At 43.4% G+C, this 19,068-nt stretch overlaps 2 protein-coding genes across 3 annotated transcripts in view; one reads left to right on the top strand and one right to left on the bottom strand.

The window, feature by feature from the left end:
• Positions 1 to 6,652, top strand: part of st6gal2a (ST6 beta-galactosamide alpha-2,6-sialyltranferase 2a) — a 78,350-nt gene extending 71,698 nt beyond the window's left edge. For both annotated transcript variants that reach the window (XM_081368976.1, XM_081368977.1), the window contains exon 6: positions 4,390 to 6,652. In XM_081368976.1, the coding sequence (XP_081225102.1) occupies positions 4,390 to 4,637 (248 nt within the window). In that variant the 3' untranslated portion in view covers positions 4,638 to 6,652. The remainder of the gene's footprint in view (positions 1 to 4,389) is intronic.
• Positions 1,917 to 19,068, bottom strand: part of tmtops2b (teleost multiple tissue opsin 2b) — an 82,560-nt gene continuing 65,408 nt past the window's right edge. The window contains exons 3-4 of the mRNA XM_081368978.1: positions 13,026 to 13,259; positions 1,917 to 2,798 (exon numbers count right to left, since the gene is read on the bottom strand). Coding sequence (XP_081225104.1) covers positions 2,589 to 2,798; positions 13,026 to 13,259 — 444 coding nt within the window. The 3' untranslated portion in view covers positions 1,917 to 2,588. The remainder of the gene's footprint in view (positions 2,799 to 13,025; positions 13,260 to 19,068) is intronic.

Raw genomic sequence — 19,068 nt, 5'->3', positions numbered from 1 at the left:
ACGCCAAGGAACTAGCGCTGATGAAAGCCGACTGAGTTGTCGCCTCGCGTTGCCTGCGTCGGGGGGAAAGCTGCACTTGAACACACAGAGAACTACAGCCGACTGTCAGCTAGAATGCGTGTTCTGCGCCTGCGTGTAAATGAGACAACGGTCTATTTCTGCAGATATATTAATCTATATTCGCCATTAAAAAAAGGGAAACTGACGCTGCAGATACACAAATCGTAAACTAAGCAGTGCGTGCTTACCGTTTTGGATATCAGTCCTGTTAAACACTTTTATTCCATTCCGGCAGTTAATATTGAAATATTCGCCAAGGAACACTCAGGTAAGATGACGTGACATTAGAACAGCCTTCTATCTGTACCGTTTTGACTTCTTTGCTCGCTGTTTTGCTATTATTCTTGTGCACTAACTTGTTAAGCTGAACAGCCAATCATAGTTCCCTCCTTCACCCACGGCCCGACTCCGATTCAACATGTAGAAACGGGCGAAAAAAGGCCGACGAGGACCAATTTCTGCCGACGGTGCGGAACACAGAGAAAACTTTGTCGGCCGACGCACAAAAACTTCCCAACAGCCGTCTGTCGGCTTGGTGTGTCCCGGGCTTTAGACTTCTGCAGTTGGTGGTATTCATACATTGATCTGCATTTATACAGTACAACAAATAAAATGGCTCAATAATTTGACAAAAGGCAAATATCCATTTTGTAATGGTGTGACAATTATTAATGAGGCTACTTTCTTACAAATAGACATTTAAATGCAGAAATGCTCACATTGTCCCTCTTGGTGTGTTTGGCACTTTATACACAATCCTTTCAGGGTTATAGCGATGGGAGTGATGTTCATGAGGCCGAGCAGTGTCATTGAGTCCTTAGAGGCACTATTCAACCCCAGGCATACATTCAGCATGTTGCAAAAGAAAGTTTTTGTTTTCTTAAAAATCCCTCTGAAAATTGTTCTGGATCCCAAGTGAATCTTTCATACTTGTGTATTATCCATAATGTGTTTTGATCTTTTGGGATGAAGGTTCCCTCTGTGGAAATGGATCTTTACTTATTGCGTTGTTCCTGAAACACTGCCGTTGTCACAGATGTAAAGTGCTCTGGATCAGCGTGCCTCTACTTTTATTCTAAAACTTTTATTCTAGTTTTGTATACGTCAGTGACCTGGGCTCAAGACAGCAATATAACTTATAATATGATATATAACTTGGAGAAATGGAACAATATGAGGTATGATGGAACAGATGAGTGCTCTCTTTGGTATAGGTAACAAAAAAAAAGGGAAAAAAAGTGTTCTTGGCAAGAAAAAAGCTTATTGTTACACTCAAATATAATATATAATTAATGACATGTACGTGTTCAGTAGTATGCAATATGGCTACATTTTGTCCTTCACAGTTTACATGACAGACATTCAACACAAAAGAAACACTGCTCAATGCCTTGTGCAGTATCAACACGATTCATAGTCAACTTGTTCTTCATGATGACAGTTTCAACAATAGCAATTGACTAGTTAAAATGAAACATTAACAGTAAGAATCGTTTGATTTTAAACAGTTAAAGACAATAAAAGGATATATAAAAGAAATGGAAAAAGCAGGGCTGCAAATACTTATTTATTAAATCTAGATATTCCACATCATGCGTAATGTGCAAATTAAGTCGAAAAAAAATATGCATGTTTCACATGTTGTGCAAAAATGGTTTCAAATACTTTACAAAAGTAACAATATATTGTGCAGATTTAAAAAAAAACTATTTACATTTTAAAAAGCTGCAGAACTGTTTAAATAAAGTATAAATAATATTGAAGTAAATTTGAAATCATAAATTGTTGTTTTGGTCTTTTAGTACATCTAAACTTTCAAAAGTTTAGGCTTGTTAAGGATTTTTTTTTTTTTTTTTGAAAGTTTCTTATGCTCACCAAGGCTCCATTTATTTAATTAAAACAGTGAAAACTGTTTATACACTAAAAACGGTAATATTGTGAATTTTGTTTGTTTTCTCTTTAAATATATTTTAAAATGTAATTTATTCATGTGGTGGCAAAGCTCAGTTTTTAGCCAGAATTAAGTTCAAAAGATCTGCTGAATAAAAGTATAAATTTCTTTAAAATTAAATAAATAAATAAATAACTTACCGACCACAGTATTCTGAATGGTAGTGTATAATATGCTTTTTCTATGTGTTAAAGGTGACTAAATGAATTCTTAGCAGATATGTACACAGTAATATACTAGACTCACTCTTCCAAGACCGTATAGAACCATTTTCTGTTGGGACATTTTTTTAATTTATTTTTTTATCTTACATATTGCCATAAAAGAACATAATTTAGATTGGGATGTTTGTAAAAAGAAAAAAAGAAAAAACTTTTTTTTTTTTTTTTTTTTCATTGATGCAGCTGTAAAAGGAAGCATAGGAAAATGAAAACTGAGGAGAGGGAATGAGTTGTCTAGTTGATAGAGAAGGATGAAAAAGGCCAAGACAAAGAAAACCATTGGAACGAGACTGTTACATTCTGTAAAACAAGGCATGGTTGAGGATCATCCACATCCTGGTCTGGGATGGCTCCGGTTAAGAGGTGACCTCTGGGGGGTTGGATCTGTCTGTGGCAGGAGTGCTGCAGTTGTGGATGCCGGTGGAGATCTGGGCAGTGCAGGCGATAGTGTTACTGTAGACTCTACGGTTGAGCTGGATGACTGTGGTCTTGGAGGGCATGGACGTGTGACCATTCTGCATTAAACTCCTCTGACAGCAAAACAAGATGCGGAAACACCTGTAGAACTTTAGACAAAAAGAGAAACGCTTGAGACCTGAGAAATACTGTCAACAGTCGCAAAAATGTAAAGGCTTTTCAAACCGATTATGGATTTTTACTGCTAACAAATTTTTTTAAGTGTATGTTAGAGTGCAGTCACACTAGCAAAAAAGGTCTGTTAATTTTCTATTGAAATGTCTGGATTTCACCAGCAAAAGGAGTATTACTATTGTTAGAGTTTGCAAGACCAACTTGAACACGGCTGAAATCTGTGTGTGGAATCTGCCCTTGTTCGAAACTCCCGATTGTGCAGATTTCTATTTCTTGATGAAATTATTGGATTTTGCCCAGCAAAATTTCACAGAGCAGCGATAAACATAACTGCACCTTTAACAAAAGCAAATGCATTCTGGGTTGTATTTTGCTTTGTATATGCAGAATTTTCTTCGAAATTGGTGAAAAGTTTTGCTGTGAAATCATTATTTTCTGCTGTGATTGGTTATTTTGTCTTGTTGATATTGGTGTGAATAGACAGCCTTAAAGTCAACATGAAATCGAATTTATTAATATACATTATAATAACATGCACTGATAAATTGTGCCTTGCAATAACAACAAAAGGACAAACAAATCTTTCATCAATGTAATGACGTCTTTAAAATGATAGACTGTCGGCTTACTCACAAGGAAATATATGGAAGCTTGTTTCTGCAACTGAATGAAAAAGAAAGGTAATTGCAACGATTTTTCTCACAGTTCTGACTTTACAACTCGCAATATTACGTTTATCTCGCAATTCTGACTTTTTTCTCTCAAAATATCAAGTTTGTTTCTCACAATTTTGGCTTTATAACTCACAATTGTGAGTTTATATCACACAGTTCTAAGAAAAGTCAGAATTGCGAGGGGTAAAGTCAGAATTGTGGGATAAAAATTCGCAATTACATTTTCAGTTTTTATTCTGTGGTGGAAACAAACTTCCATATAAATACTGATGTTATTCAAGTAAATGGGTTGTGAGTTTTTGAATTAGTGATTGACCGATATGGGTTATCTCTAGTGGCTAAGAGTCATTTCGCTTTTGATTCTGACCACGTGTTCGCTCTGTTGCATTTTATGTTCCTGGACATTTGGTAAAAAAATAAATAAATAAATAAAAAATTGCATTGCTGAGAGAAAAAGAGTCACAGATAAGTTGCATCTGTGTACAAGTCACATTTTATTACATTCAGTAATGTAAAATACCGGTAAATAAAAAGAAACATGCAAATATTATGAACTCTACACGTGTACAGGAAAGAAAAATATATTTAGTAGCCTATAAAACAATTTCATTATAATAAACATTCATTATAAACATTTATTACAAAACTATCTAACAGAAACTACCAGTGTGTGAGAGGTGTGCAAGAAACTTGGGCTCACTACTGCTCTCATTTGGCGTGAATTGCGCATGTTTTGCGTGCTTATTGTTAATTGCATCATAAAAGTCACATCGGCATTGAAGTCACAGCATGTTTCAGATGATAAAAACAGTTTTTCTCTTCCCCTCAACCCCAATCTCATGTGGGTGTGTGTGGGCTGCTTTGTTAATATCTAGTTCTGTGTGTGTTTCAGGCATCCTACTGATGATGTCCTTATGTGAAGAGGTCCACGTGTACGAATACATTCCTTCTCTACGGAAGACGGATCTTTGCCACTACCACGAACGTTACTTTGACGCCGCCTGCACTTTGGGTGCATATCACCCCCTGCTCTACGAGAAGATGCTCATCCAGCGCATGAACGTCGGCTCGGAGGAAGACCTCAAACGGAAAGGCAAGGTCACACTCCCCGGTTTCAGGAACGTCCACTGTGAGCCCTGAACAGAAAGATGCAATAACAGACTTTGTAAAAGCAGAAGAGCTCTGCAGACTGACGCAGGACCACGTCGAGCCGGCTCACAGCGGACCGTGTTAGGTAGACTATGGATGGTGTTCTGCGGGGCAAAACCTTCTGTTGTAGTTCCACTCAAAAATGCATTGCCTGAGCCTATGCTTAAATAAAGATGCGAGAACAGCAATAGATATGTCATGAGAAAAGCTTTTTTTAAGATCCGTGGACTTTCTTCGTGTTTTTTTTTTTTAAGTCTTTTTAATTGAAACTCTGTTTTTCACAGGGTTGGAAGTATTAGCAGTCATTGACACTGAAAGCTACACTGTTGTAAGCAAGCATTCACAAAGGCTAGATTTAAAGCTTCTCGCCATAACGTGATTGTTGTTTTTTTTTTTTTTTTTTTTGTAAATTAGTTTTCTGATGTAATATACAATGTGCCACATTCAAAAAACCTCTTTGAGAATGTTTTGCTCTTCCAGAACGTCTCGCTGAACTGTGGCAAATGAATCAATAGTTTTTAGAGTCCTTTATTGACATTGTACCTGTTATTGTACAAATCGACTAAAGGAGTTTCTGAATGTGACAGTGGTTCATTTTAATTCTCTTCTTGTGGTTTTATACTTTGAAAAACTTTCAAGACAGGTAGTTTACAGAAATTGTTGTTGAATCAGGATTTGATTCCTTGTAATCTGGGACTTTAAGGCTGCTGGCAATATAACAAGTGTGTTGGTGATATTATTTGTTAAGGTTTTAAATGTCTTGTAGCCCCTAAAATCTGGAGACTCCCGTCGGAGTCTTCTTTAAAAGCGAATGACTTACCAGAGCATCTTTGCGTTGTCTTCTCTTACATGTACAGTTGTTCATTTGAAACAATTCACTTTGTGGTGCGATTTTTCTACAGAAGGTAAAACTTGAAGGTTTATTTACCTGTGTGCATTGTTTCAATGTGTGCCATTTGAATTAAAACAGAACTGATTTTTCTGTAGATCTGGTGAGGAGAGCTAACGTCTGTTTTAATCGCTGTTGTATATTGTAGAAGTAAACTAGTAATTGGGGATTTCACTCAGGAGCTCGCGATACTCTCACAAGGGTGAAATACTTCATCTTCCTTCTAGTCCTATGGTAGGCTGAGGTTGTAAAGCAAATATTTGACCTTTACTCTGTCCTGTTTCCCCATGTTGGGGGATTGTAGATGTAGAGAAACACTTTTTTTTTTTTTGTATACTGTTGAACACTAAAATGAGTTTGGCTGTAAAATTTCATGGCAGGTTTAGAGCCTGTGAACATGTAGTGTATCATCTTCTCATTGTGACTCATTGTGTGACGTCACACTCACCTCCAGTCTGTGACAGACAGATAATAGATGTGGGGTTTTTTTGGGGGCCTTTTCGCCACTATTTATCGGCACGGTAGTGGAGAGAACAGGAAATGACTGGGAGGAGAGCATGTACGCTTTCGTTTTAAAGTTTGGGTTCAGTCAGATATCTCTTATGCTCTTCAAGTCGGAATTTACTTGATTAAAAATACAGCAGTAATATTGTAAAATATTACAATAAAAAAACTGGTTTCTTTTTGAAGCTGCTTTCTTTTTTTTAGCAGCCATTCTTAGCAATGTTGAAATCAATTCTGATATTTGTGGAAACCAAGATATTGCTTTCCATGATTCTTTGAAGAAATAGAAAGATCAAAATAACAGCATTTATTTTAAATAAATAAAAAATAATAATCTTTTGCAACATTATAAATGTCTTTACTGTCACTTTTGATCAATAAAAGTGCTGGTTCACACAGAATGGGCTTCTTCTTTTGTTAAATTGAACTTTTAACTTTTAAGCACTGCATTTTTAGAATGGCACCATTCGCGAGACGTTGCAAAAGACGCGAGTGCATCTTTAGACAAAACATGTCTGTCTAGCGCATTTCACATAGAAAAACAATGAAAAAAGTTGCACAGTGGAAAAGAAAAATGCGTTATGTGAAAACCTTCTTTATGTGTCCTTGCTGTAAAAAAAAAAAATTATAATAAAAAATAATAATTAAATTATTTAAAAAAATGTCACTGATCCCAAACCTTTGCAGAATGGTATACGTTAACTGTTAGGCCAAGGCTCTCCCAGATTTTTTTATTTAATCTACATGATGGCCAAATGGTCATGTGACCTTATAGAGGGACTAAAGCTCTGCCTTCTACTTTCTCTTTAGTCTTTAAGCACCCTGCGATCAGAGGCAGAGTCGTATGTCCTTCCTCTGTGAATGTCTTTAAGCCTTTAACAAGGTGTTTTAGCAGCATAAAACCATGTGACTGGCGATCTTGCCGTTTTAAGAGTATTATTTGAAGTATTTTCTGTAAATTGTTTGGTTTTTCATGTTATGGGGTGATGTGACTACTTTCGGGGAGGGGAGGGGGAGAGCATGTGACTAAGCGGGGCTTGTTAGTATTCATGGTAAAAACCTTAACATTAGGATTTAGCCTGTAACGGGAAATATGAGCTGGGTCTCTAGGTTTAGCTCTGTTTTGAGCATAAGATCTTTGTAAACGAAAAGAGGAAATGCAGGTGATGTTGTGTGATAGATGTGCACAGTACGATTCTGAGGATAAAGTGTGGTTTTCCTGAGTTTGTGTGCGAGAATGTTTGAATGGTACTGTATCAGTGGTGCTGTGTATCTGTCAACTTTTCTTAATTTAATTGACGTTTTCCTTTCTTCTGTACCTTTCCTTTTCATAAATGTTTTTTTTTTTCATTCTTTCTGTAATTCTACACCACACAGCCTTTTTTTATCCCTGCTACTACTGTATGTTATATCTGTGAAAGTATTGATCTTTTGACTGTAAATATCAGCAATTGTCTATTACAGGCCAGTTCACGTTCAAAAGCCATATGATGTTTATAATGTTTCTTTCTCCATGTGTTAATACACATTTGTCAAGGAGTTAAATTTCTAAACCACTACATGATTGTGTGTTCTTTTGACCATTGATTCTATAATAAAAGCTTGACCTTTACTTGACCCAGTAACATATTGTGTGTGCTACTTGTGAATTTCTTGTCCCTCTTCTGGTTGTTTTTGTAAATCTGTCCAGATTTGACAGAAAACAAAAATGTATTTGTAATATATCAGATTTTTTTTTTCTTTATTCTTTCAAATATCTGTAAAAGCAATGGTTCTCAAACAGGATGATTTGAGCATTTAAAACAATAAATTATTATTAATCTATTAAAACGAATTATAATTTAAATGGGGGGAGGGGGGACTGAAACTTTTTTTTCACCCTGAATAACGTCTTGGTTACGTATGTAACCCTCGTTCCCTGAGTAAGGAACAGAGACGCTACGTCTGTGACTGACGAAATTGGGGAAATTGTGACTGACAGCCCGTGGTGGAGGCATCTGTTGACACAACAACATGCCTGGAAACTCATTCTAAGGGCACTCCGGCCCGTAGAAAGCTGAGGTTCGTCCATGGGGTGAAGGTCTGATGGCAGGCTGGAGTAACTGGTACTCGGAGCGTGCCTGGTTGCCATGCCCACCTCGGGACTCGATTGCGAAGCCAGTGCTGAAGGAACCTCTGAAAAAACTTTGAATTGTCTCAGGCAAGTCAGCAATGACTGTGCGCGCTCGCTCGTAAGCTGCGCACATGGCGACCGAGATGATTTCCATATACCAAGAAAAGAGATCCTAGATAGAATTAGCCAGTCGTCAAGATAGTTCAGGATGCGAACCCCGTGTTGATAGTTCAGGATGCGAACCCCGTGTTGCCGGAGTGGCACAAGGGCTGCCTCGACAACTTTCGTAAAGATGTGAGGGGACAGGGCTAACCCGAATGGGAGAACCGCTTACTGATATGGCTGCCCCTCAAAAGCAAACCGTAGAAACGGTCTGTGTCGAGGAAGAATGGAGACATGCAGGGGTGCAAACAGCGCGCTTTTCGGCGCCTCCCGCTTTTTTCACGTCAGTTTGGGTGACTTGTGTGAATCGTGCAGATCCGAAGAGTTTTTTTTAAGGAGGGGGGGGGGGTCTGAGAGGGTCTGATTATAATTTAACCAACAGTAATTCTGGATTGCATCCACCAACAAGTAAATAGGAAATAGCGAATCAGAACACTGCGCGCCAAACCAGCAGTATGTGCGCAAGCGTGAACCACTAGTGTTTCTGTCTCACTCTGGATCTGCCGCGCGCTGCATCACATTTCTCTCTGCGTGGCGTGGAGTGTCCGTTTTTATGTCCGCTCTCGTGTTAACTGGTCAGAGCTTGTGTTAGAGCACAATGCCTGCGTGACACACACACACACACACACTTCTCGAGCCGCGCCGAAACCGCGTGCTAGAAATAGAACCACAACCGACGCCTATTTTTCACGCGACACGCAAGAGTGTTGGAAGTTTCCAGACAAAATAGAAGGCGCAAATATATATTAATAAGTTACATTTTGATGCATGAAAGTCTCTCGGTTTTGACAAATGCATATTTGTAATTTAAAAAATAGGCCTAATTATCGATTTTTTCGAGTAATTTCAGCCGTCACCATGGTAACCCGGGACGGAACCACAATCGCCGCGAATCGCGGCCACCCCGGCGGCACGTCAACATGGTTACAGATGGCAGAGAGATGCAATCTTTCCCCGGAATACCCGCCCAGCGAGTGCTTGAAGTGCGTCAGAAACAGAGCGCGCGCGCGATCAGTTGTTGGTAATTTGTTGTGTAGTGTGCGCGACGCCGCATCCAATGTAGACATTGCTTTTTTTTGAGGGCGCTTAACACACAGGCTCGTAGAAACGGGCCTGGCAGCTCGCGCCAGTTCTAGACACGGTGAAAGTTTCCTGATTGTGACGGATGGCCGAATTTACATGACACATTATAAATGAGCATTATAGTCTGCGATAGATACAGTGCCAAAAAGAAGAGAAGAGGATAAAAGGGGATAAAGACAGAGGTAAAGTCATGTAGTGAATGAACAGTTTATCTAATTGCATGGGAGTAAGATACTATAATTTCATGGCAGTTATTTTTACCTTAAACTTAATGTAAGCAGTTGTTCTGAGAGCTCCAGAGTCCAGACTGTGTGATTTTGTAACAATCATGTCAGTTTTAAGACGCATTATTTATTATCACTTTTTTATTAATGTTTTACCCTACAGTTGTGCAGTTTTGGGGGATACACTACAGGCCAAAAGTTTGGAAACATTACTATTTTTAATGTTTTTGAAAGAAGTTTCTTCTGCTCATCAAGCCTGCATTTATTTGATCAAAAATACAGATTTGTTTTTTTAATATTGTGATATATTATTACAATTTAAAATAATTGGTTTTCAATTTATTATACTTTAAATTATAATTTATTTCTGTGATGCAAAGCTGAATTTTCAGGATCATTACTCCAGTCTTCAGCATGTGACATCCGGTCTATCACATGATCCTTTAGAAATCTGATTTATTATGAGTGTTGGAAACAGTTCTGCTGCCTAAAATATTTGATGAATAAAAGGTTAAAAAGAACTGCATTTATTCAAAATAATTAAAAATATTTTCTAATAATATAAATCTTCTTTTCTATCACTTTTTATCAATTTAACACATCCTTGCTGAATAAAAGTATTGATTTATTTCAAAAAAAGAAAGAAAAAAAATACTGAACCCAAATTACTGACCAGTAGAGTATATTGTTGTTACAAAAGATTTCTATTTTTTTTTTTTATTCTTCTTCCTTTTTAATTTTATTTAAATTTTTATTACTTTTTATTCATCAAAGTATCCTAAAAGTATCACACGTTATTAAAAAAATATTAAGCAGCAGAACTGTTTCCAACTTTGATAATGAATCATCATGGAGTAATTACTGGAGTAATGATCCTGAAAATTCAGCTTTGCATCACAGAAATAAATGATAATTTAAAGTATAGGCTAATAAATGGCCTATATTGGGGTCTCAGTATATTTTCCTGCTATTTTGTCCTTAGCCAATCACATGCCTGATGCTTGTATTTTGTTTATTAGTTTCTATGCAGATGCACTAGGCCTACCCTACACAATTACCCCAATCATCCTAGAATTATTAATTCTTTACAAAAAGAGCTATTCAAATCATCAGGTGAAATTGTTTTCAGGAAGTAGCAGTAAAGCAAGAAGAAGAAGTGCAAGATAATTTTTCTAAATTTCATTTGACTATGTGCCTATAGGGGTGGGTGGGTTGGGGATGGTGGCAATGTAGTATCTGGATATTTGCCGCGGGACGAGGGCTTCGATTACCTCTCTCTTTTTTGACCATACATGTGTTTGCACCCCTGGACATGAAAGTAGGCGTCCTTCAGGTCGATCGCTGCAAACCAATCCAACGGACGAACGCATTCGAAAATGCGTTTTGCTGTCAATATCTTGAACGGAAGCCTGTGAAGGGATCGGTTCAAGACGTGCAGGTCCAGAATTGTCTGTAACCCACGCTCTTCTTGGCTACAATGAAGTAGGGGCTGTAGAAGCCGAACTTAATTTCGGCTGGAGGGACAGTCTCGATCGTACCCTTCGCCAGTAGGGTGGTGACCTCCGCACGCATGACAAGGGCATTGCCACCGACCATGGTGTAGCGGACTCACCGGAAGCGGGGAGGAGACCGTGTGAACTGAATCGCACAGCCGAGCCTGATGGTTCTCGCTACCCAGTGGGACAGTTTGGGAAGCTTTAACCAAGCTCCCAAGAACTGAACTAACGGGGTCATGCGAACCACAGACGTACCCTCGATGGGGCAGCGAGGCGGAATGACTGGCCCAGACGTCTGGCGACAGAGGGGGTTGAGAGTGGCGAGTCGGAGCGTCCCGCGGCCTCTTAGGGCTCAGAGATGGGTGTATCAATTCTTTTTTTTTAACCACATTAAGTTGCTGCCCGCCGAGGGGTGAGCAGCGGGGAGTGAAGATCAAAAGACTCCCCCGGCCCTCCACCAGAGGAAGGAGTGGTCCTGCTACCACCTCCTACAAAGAACTGAGTGCCATCTCTGAGCAGCCCATCTCAGGAGCACCATTTCACCTGCCGTTTGTCAGGCTGCGGGGCTGGAGCGGGCTGGGGCACCTTCCTGCGGCCACCTCCATGGCGCAGCCTGGGTGATGGTGCCCTCGGTGGCGAGGAGACTGAGGATTCTGTGCCGGCGGCTGGGTGGAGGCAGCAGCAGGCTGCCGGGGCAGAATATGCTTAATGGCCTCAGTCTGGTTCTGGGTGGTCGAGAACTGTTGGGCGAAGTCCTCGACCACGCGGCCGAAAGGGCCAGCCTGGGATATGGGAGAATCGAGGAAACGGGTTCGCTCGGCCTCTCTCATATCGGTCAGGCTGAGCTAGAGGTGTCTCTCCTGGACCACGTTAGTGGACATCACCTGGCCCAGGGAGCGTGCGGTCACCTTCGTCGCCCGGAGAGTGAGGTCGGTGGCGGCATACAGATCATCTAAAAGCCCTGGGTCAGTTCTACCCTTGTGCATATCCCTGAGCTTCCGTGCCTGATAGACCTGCAGGATGGCGATGGCATGCAAAGAGGCGGCAGCCTGCCCTGCAGGATTATAGGATTTCGCCACCAAAGTAGATGAAAACCTACAGGCTTTGGAGGGGTGCTTAGGATTGCCACGCAATGAAGCACTCTGAGGTGATAGGTGAAACCCCTAATTTCGTCAGTCACCGACGCAAGTTAACTCGTAGTGACCGTACGAAAGGGAAGGGATTCTATTGAAGAACATTCAGTTTTTGAAACTTCAGGAATCACAAAATGTATCATGGTTAATTTAATTTAGATATATGAATACTCAGGTTTTTTTTTTTTTTTTTAAGTCACCATGAAATCATTTATTTATTATGGAATATTGCAGTATTATGTAGTGTGATTTTTTTCATGTTCATCATTGTTTTTAAATTCACATACCCTCGTCATCTTCCCCTCCCTCTTGCATCAACATCTCTTTTCTGATGATGCGTTTACTGGCTCAAGGGCGGGACAACCTGTTACTCACAGGACATCACAGCAATAGCAAACCTCAACCATCCAATCAATTCCCCATGAACAAAGTCAAGTCCCGCCCACATTTTTTCTTGTTCGAGATGCCGCTTCACTCTGATATACCCCACAAAGAAAAGATAAATATAGCAACTTCCATTTCATGCCAACTAATAAAAAAAGTTCGAAAAAAAGCAGCTTTCTCATAATTGCAGCAAAAAACTTCTGAGAAGTTTTATTCATGCATTCAAGCCCTAGTAGTTTCTTGGGTTGGGCGATGACTACCAGTTTGCCATCAGACGATGTCTACAATGGCTGATGTCTGTCACCCATCGTGATGGACAATGGCATCGTCTATCGGCCCAACCCTAGTAGTTACTGTGTATGAAATGATATGATTTAGTTTGTGCTCTTACCTGTTTGTTCATCAGGATGTATATTAGCGGGTTGATGACTGTGCTGCTCTTGGCGAGGAGAGAGGGAACCACGCTGGCCACAGGCGAGATGATTCCTGGCTGGCCAAATGTAGCCATCATGGCCACGACACCATATGGCATCCAGCACAAAAGATAACACACCACGGTGGTGATAACCATGAACAAAACATGGTATTCCCGTTTTCGCGCTGCTGTCTTGCGTATCTTTCCTACCTGAGAAAAAGACAGACACAGGGACACTTATATGAAGTGATAAGAGGTTGTAGAAAGAACTGGCAAATTTAAAAATGTTGTTTCTCAATGTAAACATTTCATAACGACCCTTTGTCAATTCAACTGTGTGCATTAATGCAAAAAAAATGATTCTCTTAAATTAAACAATTTTTTATTTTTGAAAAGTTTTGATTTAAAAAAAAATGTCTTATAACACAGGGCTGTTGAAAGTTTTATTCTAATTTGTTGATGAACATTCTAAGGTGTGCAATAGAATGCTGCAGGGATGATATATTTTTGTTGGCCAAAACCTGGAAACTAATTACCATTTTAGCCCTTGGGGATCCATCCTACAAAAGTCAGTTTTTACAAATTTGTGTATGTTTTTAGTTAAATGTCTCAAATAAGATATATATTGTTAACACAAGCTCAAGATATTGTCACGTATTATTATACGACAATAATAAAATAAAAAAAAACATCACTAATAAAAAAATGTTTAAAGCTTTTACTTAACTTTTTTTCTTGTAAAAGGCAGTTACTAACAAGTGGCTAAATGGAACTACAGAGGTTACTTGGACATTAAGCCAAACAAGATGATGTGGGTGTGTGTAATTTACGTTGTACAGCAAAACATCCAAGTATTTTCAAGTCATGTTTACCACATACCTTATTTTACTCATAAATTGAAAACGTACTTGGTTACTTACGTAACCTCGGTTCCCTTAGAGATAAGGGAACGAGTACTGCGTTGAAAACGCTGTGGGAAAACTCCTTTTCTCGAGAATATTGAAGCCTTTATTTTAAAACGCATTGCTGCAGCACATGCAAGAGCTAGAAGCTCGCGTGAGCGTGCTGATTGGCTTGTGCAAAGCAACTGCACGAACCAATGGCGGGTCAGCAGAGGAGCGCGGACCAATCGGGGCGCTTGGCACTCTGCCAGAGTCAAGCGCGCGAAACCGCACGTGACAGAAGAGTATAAATACACTGAGAATCCGCCATTTGACAGGTTTAAATCGACTGAAGCGAAAAGACACCTGCCATAAGAGACAATAGCACGGCAAGGCAACGCAGTACTCGATCCCTTATCTCTAAGGGAACCGAGGTTACGTAAGTAACCAAGTACGTTCCCTTACGAGAACGTTCTCTCGTACTGCGTTGAAAACGCTGTGGGAACACTATTTAAAACGCCGTGCTTGTCGTCTTTGGCCAATCTGACTCACCGAGAGCTCCAGGAAGTACAGAATAGCCTAGGATAAAGAGACCGAATCTTCGGGCCCTTAGATATCCAAACAGATAAAGCTGGGCCAAGGGCCAGTCTTAAGAATCCCACAACTCGAGATGACAACCAGTGTCTGAGTCAAAAACTAGTCTGGGTCCACAGAGCCAGCGTTAGATAGAGACTACTCATGCCTATAAGGCAGGTACCATAGAGGTTTAAGATGCGGACGGAACGGACCAGCCGGCCGCCGCATACGTTATATAGAGACTACTCATGCCTATAAGGCAGGTACCATAGAGGTTTAAGATGCGGACGGAACAGACCAGCCGGCCGCCGCATAACGTCCTACATAGGCATTTTCATAACTAGTCTGGATCCATAGAGCCAGGGCCTAGCTAGAGAGAATTCGTACCTGCGGAGCAGGGACTTTTGGGTTGTAACGTTTCACAAATGTGGACGAAACAGACTAGCCGGTCATCGCACAAATGTGACAGAAGGAATGTCAAAACCAGCCTGGGTCCGCAGAGCCAGAGCTTAGATAGAGAGAACTCGTGCCTGCAGAGCAGGAACTTCCAGGTTGTAAAATCTCACAAATGTGGACGGGACGGACCATCCGGCCGCCGCACAAATGTCTTCGATAGGAACACCACTTGACCAGGCCCACGAAGAGGCGACGCCTCTCGTGGAGTGAGCTCTAACACCTATGGGACATGTAAGGCCCAGTGAGGTGTAGGCCAGAGCAATGGCATCCACTATCCACCTGGACAGCGTGAGCTTCGTGACAGGAAGACATTTGGTTCAGCCCCCGAAGCAAACAAAAAGCTGTTCAGACTGTCTGAAAGAGGCTGAACGCTCTAAATAAATCCTCAAAGCTCTGACAGGACAGAGTGTGAGAACATCACTGAACTCTTCTGAGGTGGGAAGAGCTGACAGAGAAATAACCTGGGCTCTGAATGGAGTTGAGAGCACCTTAGGAATATATCCATGTCTTGGCCTAAGGATGACCTTAGAGTCATTGGGGCCGAATTCCAGACAGGAAGCGCTAGTAGAGAGCGCCTGTAAGTCACTCACTCTCTTGACTGACGCCAGTGCCAACAGCAGGGCGGTTTTCAGGGAGAGAGGTTTTAGGTCGGCTGACCGAAGTGGTTCAAAGGGAGGTCCCTTAAGAGCCCGCAGAACCAAAGAAAGGTCCCATGCTGGGACAGATGGCGGCCGAGGCGGGTTAAGCCTTCTGGTGCCCTTAAGGAAGCGAACTATAAGGTCGCATTTTCCTAAGGAGGCTCCGGCTTCCAATACATGCTGTGCAGCAATGGCTGCTACGTATACCTTGAGAGTGGAGGGGGAGCGACCCGCATCCAGCATCTCCTGGAGAAAGGATAGCACTCTTGGAATTTCACAAGTGTGTGGGTCGAGGTTTCGAGCTAAACACCAGCTGGAAAACACTGACCATTTATGGTGGTAGAGGCATCTGGTAGACGGAGCTCTAGCTTCCCTGATCGTGTTCAGGACGCCCTCTGGGAGGTCCTGGGGTACCCGTTGAGTGGCCAAGCGTGTAGGGCCCACAAATCGGGATGGGGATGCCATATAGTCCTGCTGGCCTGAGCCAGGAGGTCGCGCCTCTCTGGGATTGGCCAAGGGTCTGTCACAGACAGCCGTATCAGCTCCGGGAACCAAGACTGGGTTCGCCATAGAGGAGCTATCAGGAGCACTGCGCAATTCGTGTCTCTGATCCGTTCGATGACCTGAGGGAGCATCGAGACCGGAGGAAAAGCATAGAGGGGAAGGCTGGGCCAGTCGTGGGCCAACGCATCCCTGCTCTTTGAAAAGAAGATTGGGCAGTGACGATTGTCTTCTGAGGCGAGGAGATCTACTTCTGCCTTCCCGAAGACCTCCCAAAGTAGGAGAATCGTCTGAGGGTGGAGAGACCATTCCTCTGGGGGAACCCTGCCCCGAGAGAGCATGTCTGCTCCTGTGTTCAACGTGCCCGGCACGTGAGCTGCCCTGAGCGAGCGCAGATTGGTGTGAGCCCATAACAGTAGCTGTGTGGCTATGGCAAGCAGGTTGCGGGACCTGAGGCCGCCCTGGCAATTTATGTAAGATACCACTGACATGTTGTCCGTCCGGACCAATACGTGGTGTCCAGCCAGGTATGGGAGGAAGGTTTTCAGGGCCAGAAAAACTGCCCTCATTTCGAGGCAGTTGATGTGTAGGCGTTTCTCCGAGCTCGACCAGAGGCCGGAGGCAGGCCTGCCCTCGTACAGGGCTCCCCAACCTAAGTTGGAAGCGTCTGTTGAAATCACCCTCCTCTTGGAGACCACCCCCATACTCACGCCCTGCTGAAACCAGCTGGCGTTCGTCCAAGGGGCCAGGGCTTGAACACAGCGCTGATCCACCTTGATATTCAATCGGCCTGAGTGCCAGGCGTGGGGTGGCACCCGAGGTGCTAGCCATAGCTGAAGAGGACGCATGCGCAGTAGGCCTAGTTGGAGTACTGATAATGCTGAGGCCATAAGGCCAAGGATCCTCTGAAACGTTCTGAGGGGTGCATGAGAGCCCTCCGTGAACGATGCGGCGAGCCGCTGAATCGATAGAGCACGGGCCGGGGAGGGCCATGCTCTCATAAGAACGGAGTCGAATACTGTCCCCAGGAACATGATACGTTGGCTGGGTGACAGAATACTCTTTGAAAAGTTCACCCTGAGCCCTAGACATTCTAGATGGCTGAGGAGCCAGGCTTTGTGAGTATGTGACTCCGCCTCTGACTGAGTCAGAATGAGCCAGTCGTCGAGGTAGTTTAGAATGCGCATTCCCCGCTGTCTCAGGGGGGAGAGAGCTGCATCCATGCACTTCGTGAATGTACGAGGTGCCAGAGCCAGTCCAAACGGTAGAACCGTGTACTGGTATGTCTGCCCCTCGAAGGCGAATCTCAAGAATGGCCTGTGGTGGGGATTCACTTGAATGTGAAAGTAAGCGTCTTTCAGATCTACTGAGAAAAACCAGTCGCCTGGGCGAATTTGCGCCAGTATATGTCTGGTCGTGAGCATCCTGAACGGCCGTGACATGAGAGCCTTGTTCAGATGTCTGAGATCTAAAATGGGCCTCAGGCCGCCGTCTTTCTTCGGAACGAGAAAGTAACGGCTGTAAAAGCCTGACTCGCTTAGAGAAGGGGGAACCCTCTCGATAGCCCCTTTTGCTAGCAGACTTAGTACTTCGGTGCGGAGGACATGACACAGTGTGCTGCTGACCGAGGTTTGAACCACAGCGCGAAAGCGCGGGGGTCTGCGTGCAAACTGAAGCGAGTAGCCGTGCTTTATGATGTTTATCACCCATTCTGAAACTCCTGGGATAGCCTGCCAGGCTAGAGCCCGAAGAGCCAGAGGCATCATCATATCTGGAACGCCCAGAGACGGGGGCTCTAACTGATATGAAGTCAGGGGAGAAATTTTGCTCGTTTTGTGCTCTGTGTGGGTCGCTGTTAAAACAGCGTTTGGGTGCAGGGGTGCGTAACACGTGACGGGCCCATTGTCTGCATATACAGCTGCTCCAGCCGCCTGAACTGAAGAGGGGGCTGTGAGAAGCACTCGAGCGATCTTCGGGGCTGGTCCGGCCGCGGCGGGACATAGACCCCTTTTTCTGCCGGTTAGGACGGCTTCTTGGGCTCATGGTCGAGTGTCAGCTTCGGTCGAGGGCCCTGGCGCCTGGGAAACGGGAATCGTTTTGCAAATTGTTTCGTTTTTCAGGCGTCGAGTGGTGTCAGCCGCGGGGCGGGGCTGGAGAACCTGAGACGCGGGCTTTTCCGGTCGCGGCGTGCTCTTGGGGCGCCGTTGGACCGAGCTAGAGCGCTTGGGCAGGAAGTGCCTCATAGCACTTGAAGCTTTCTGAGCCTCCGTGAAGCGATCAGCGAAGCCATTTACAGAAGGGCCGAAGAGACCGGATGGAGAGACTGGAGAGTCGAGGAAGGCAGTTTTGTCAGCGTCCCTGATCTCCGTTAAAGTAAGCCACAGGTGGCGCTCTAAGACAACCAGGCTAGACATATTGCGGCCCAGTGCTTGCGCAGTGGTCTTTGTGGCCCTCAGCGCCAAATCTGTAGCACTCCTGAGGTCTTTGAAGGTGTCTGGGTCCGGGCCAGACTCGTCCATAGTGCAGAGGAGCTTAGCTTGAAACACCTGCAGGGTCGCCATAGCGTGGAGTGCTGAGGCGGCTTGACCGGCGGCAGCATAAGCGCGGCTGGCGAGAGCCGAAGTGGTCCTGCACGGCTTAGAGGGGTGCACGGTTTTAGCCCTCCAACTCCCAGCAGTGGGGGGGCATAAGTGTGCAGCGACCGCTTCCTCTAATGGAGGGAGAGAAACATACCCCTTCTCTTCAGCGCCGTCGACAGAGGAGAGCGTTGAAGAAGCTGAAGAGCGCGTTCGCGCTGAAAAAGGCGCGCGCCAGCTTTTAGTGAGCTCATCATGGACCTCGGGCATAAAGGGAGCGGCACGTTGACGAGGGGCCTGTTGGCGCCCCGGCAGGTACCATTCGTCGAGGCGGCTTTTGGTAGGCTCAGCTGGGGAAAGCCAGTCGAGTCCCAGTTCTTCGACAGCGCGA

Source organism: Scardinius erythrophthalmus, assembly GCF_964197995.2.
Source record: "Scardinius erythrophthalmus genome assembly, chromosome: 6".
Taxonomy (NCBI): Eukaryota; Metazoa; Chordata; class Actinopteri; order Cypriniformes; family Leuciscidae; genus Scardinius; species Scardinius erythrophthalmus.
This window is presented reverse-complemented; position numbering and strand designations above follow the sequence as displayed.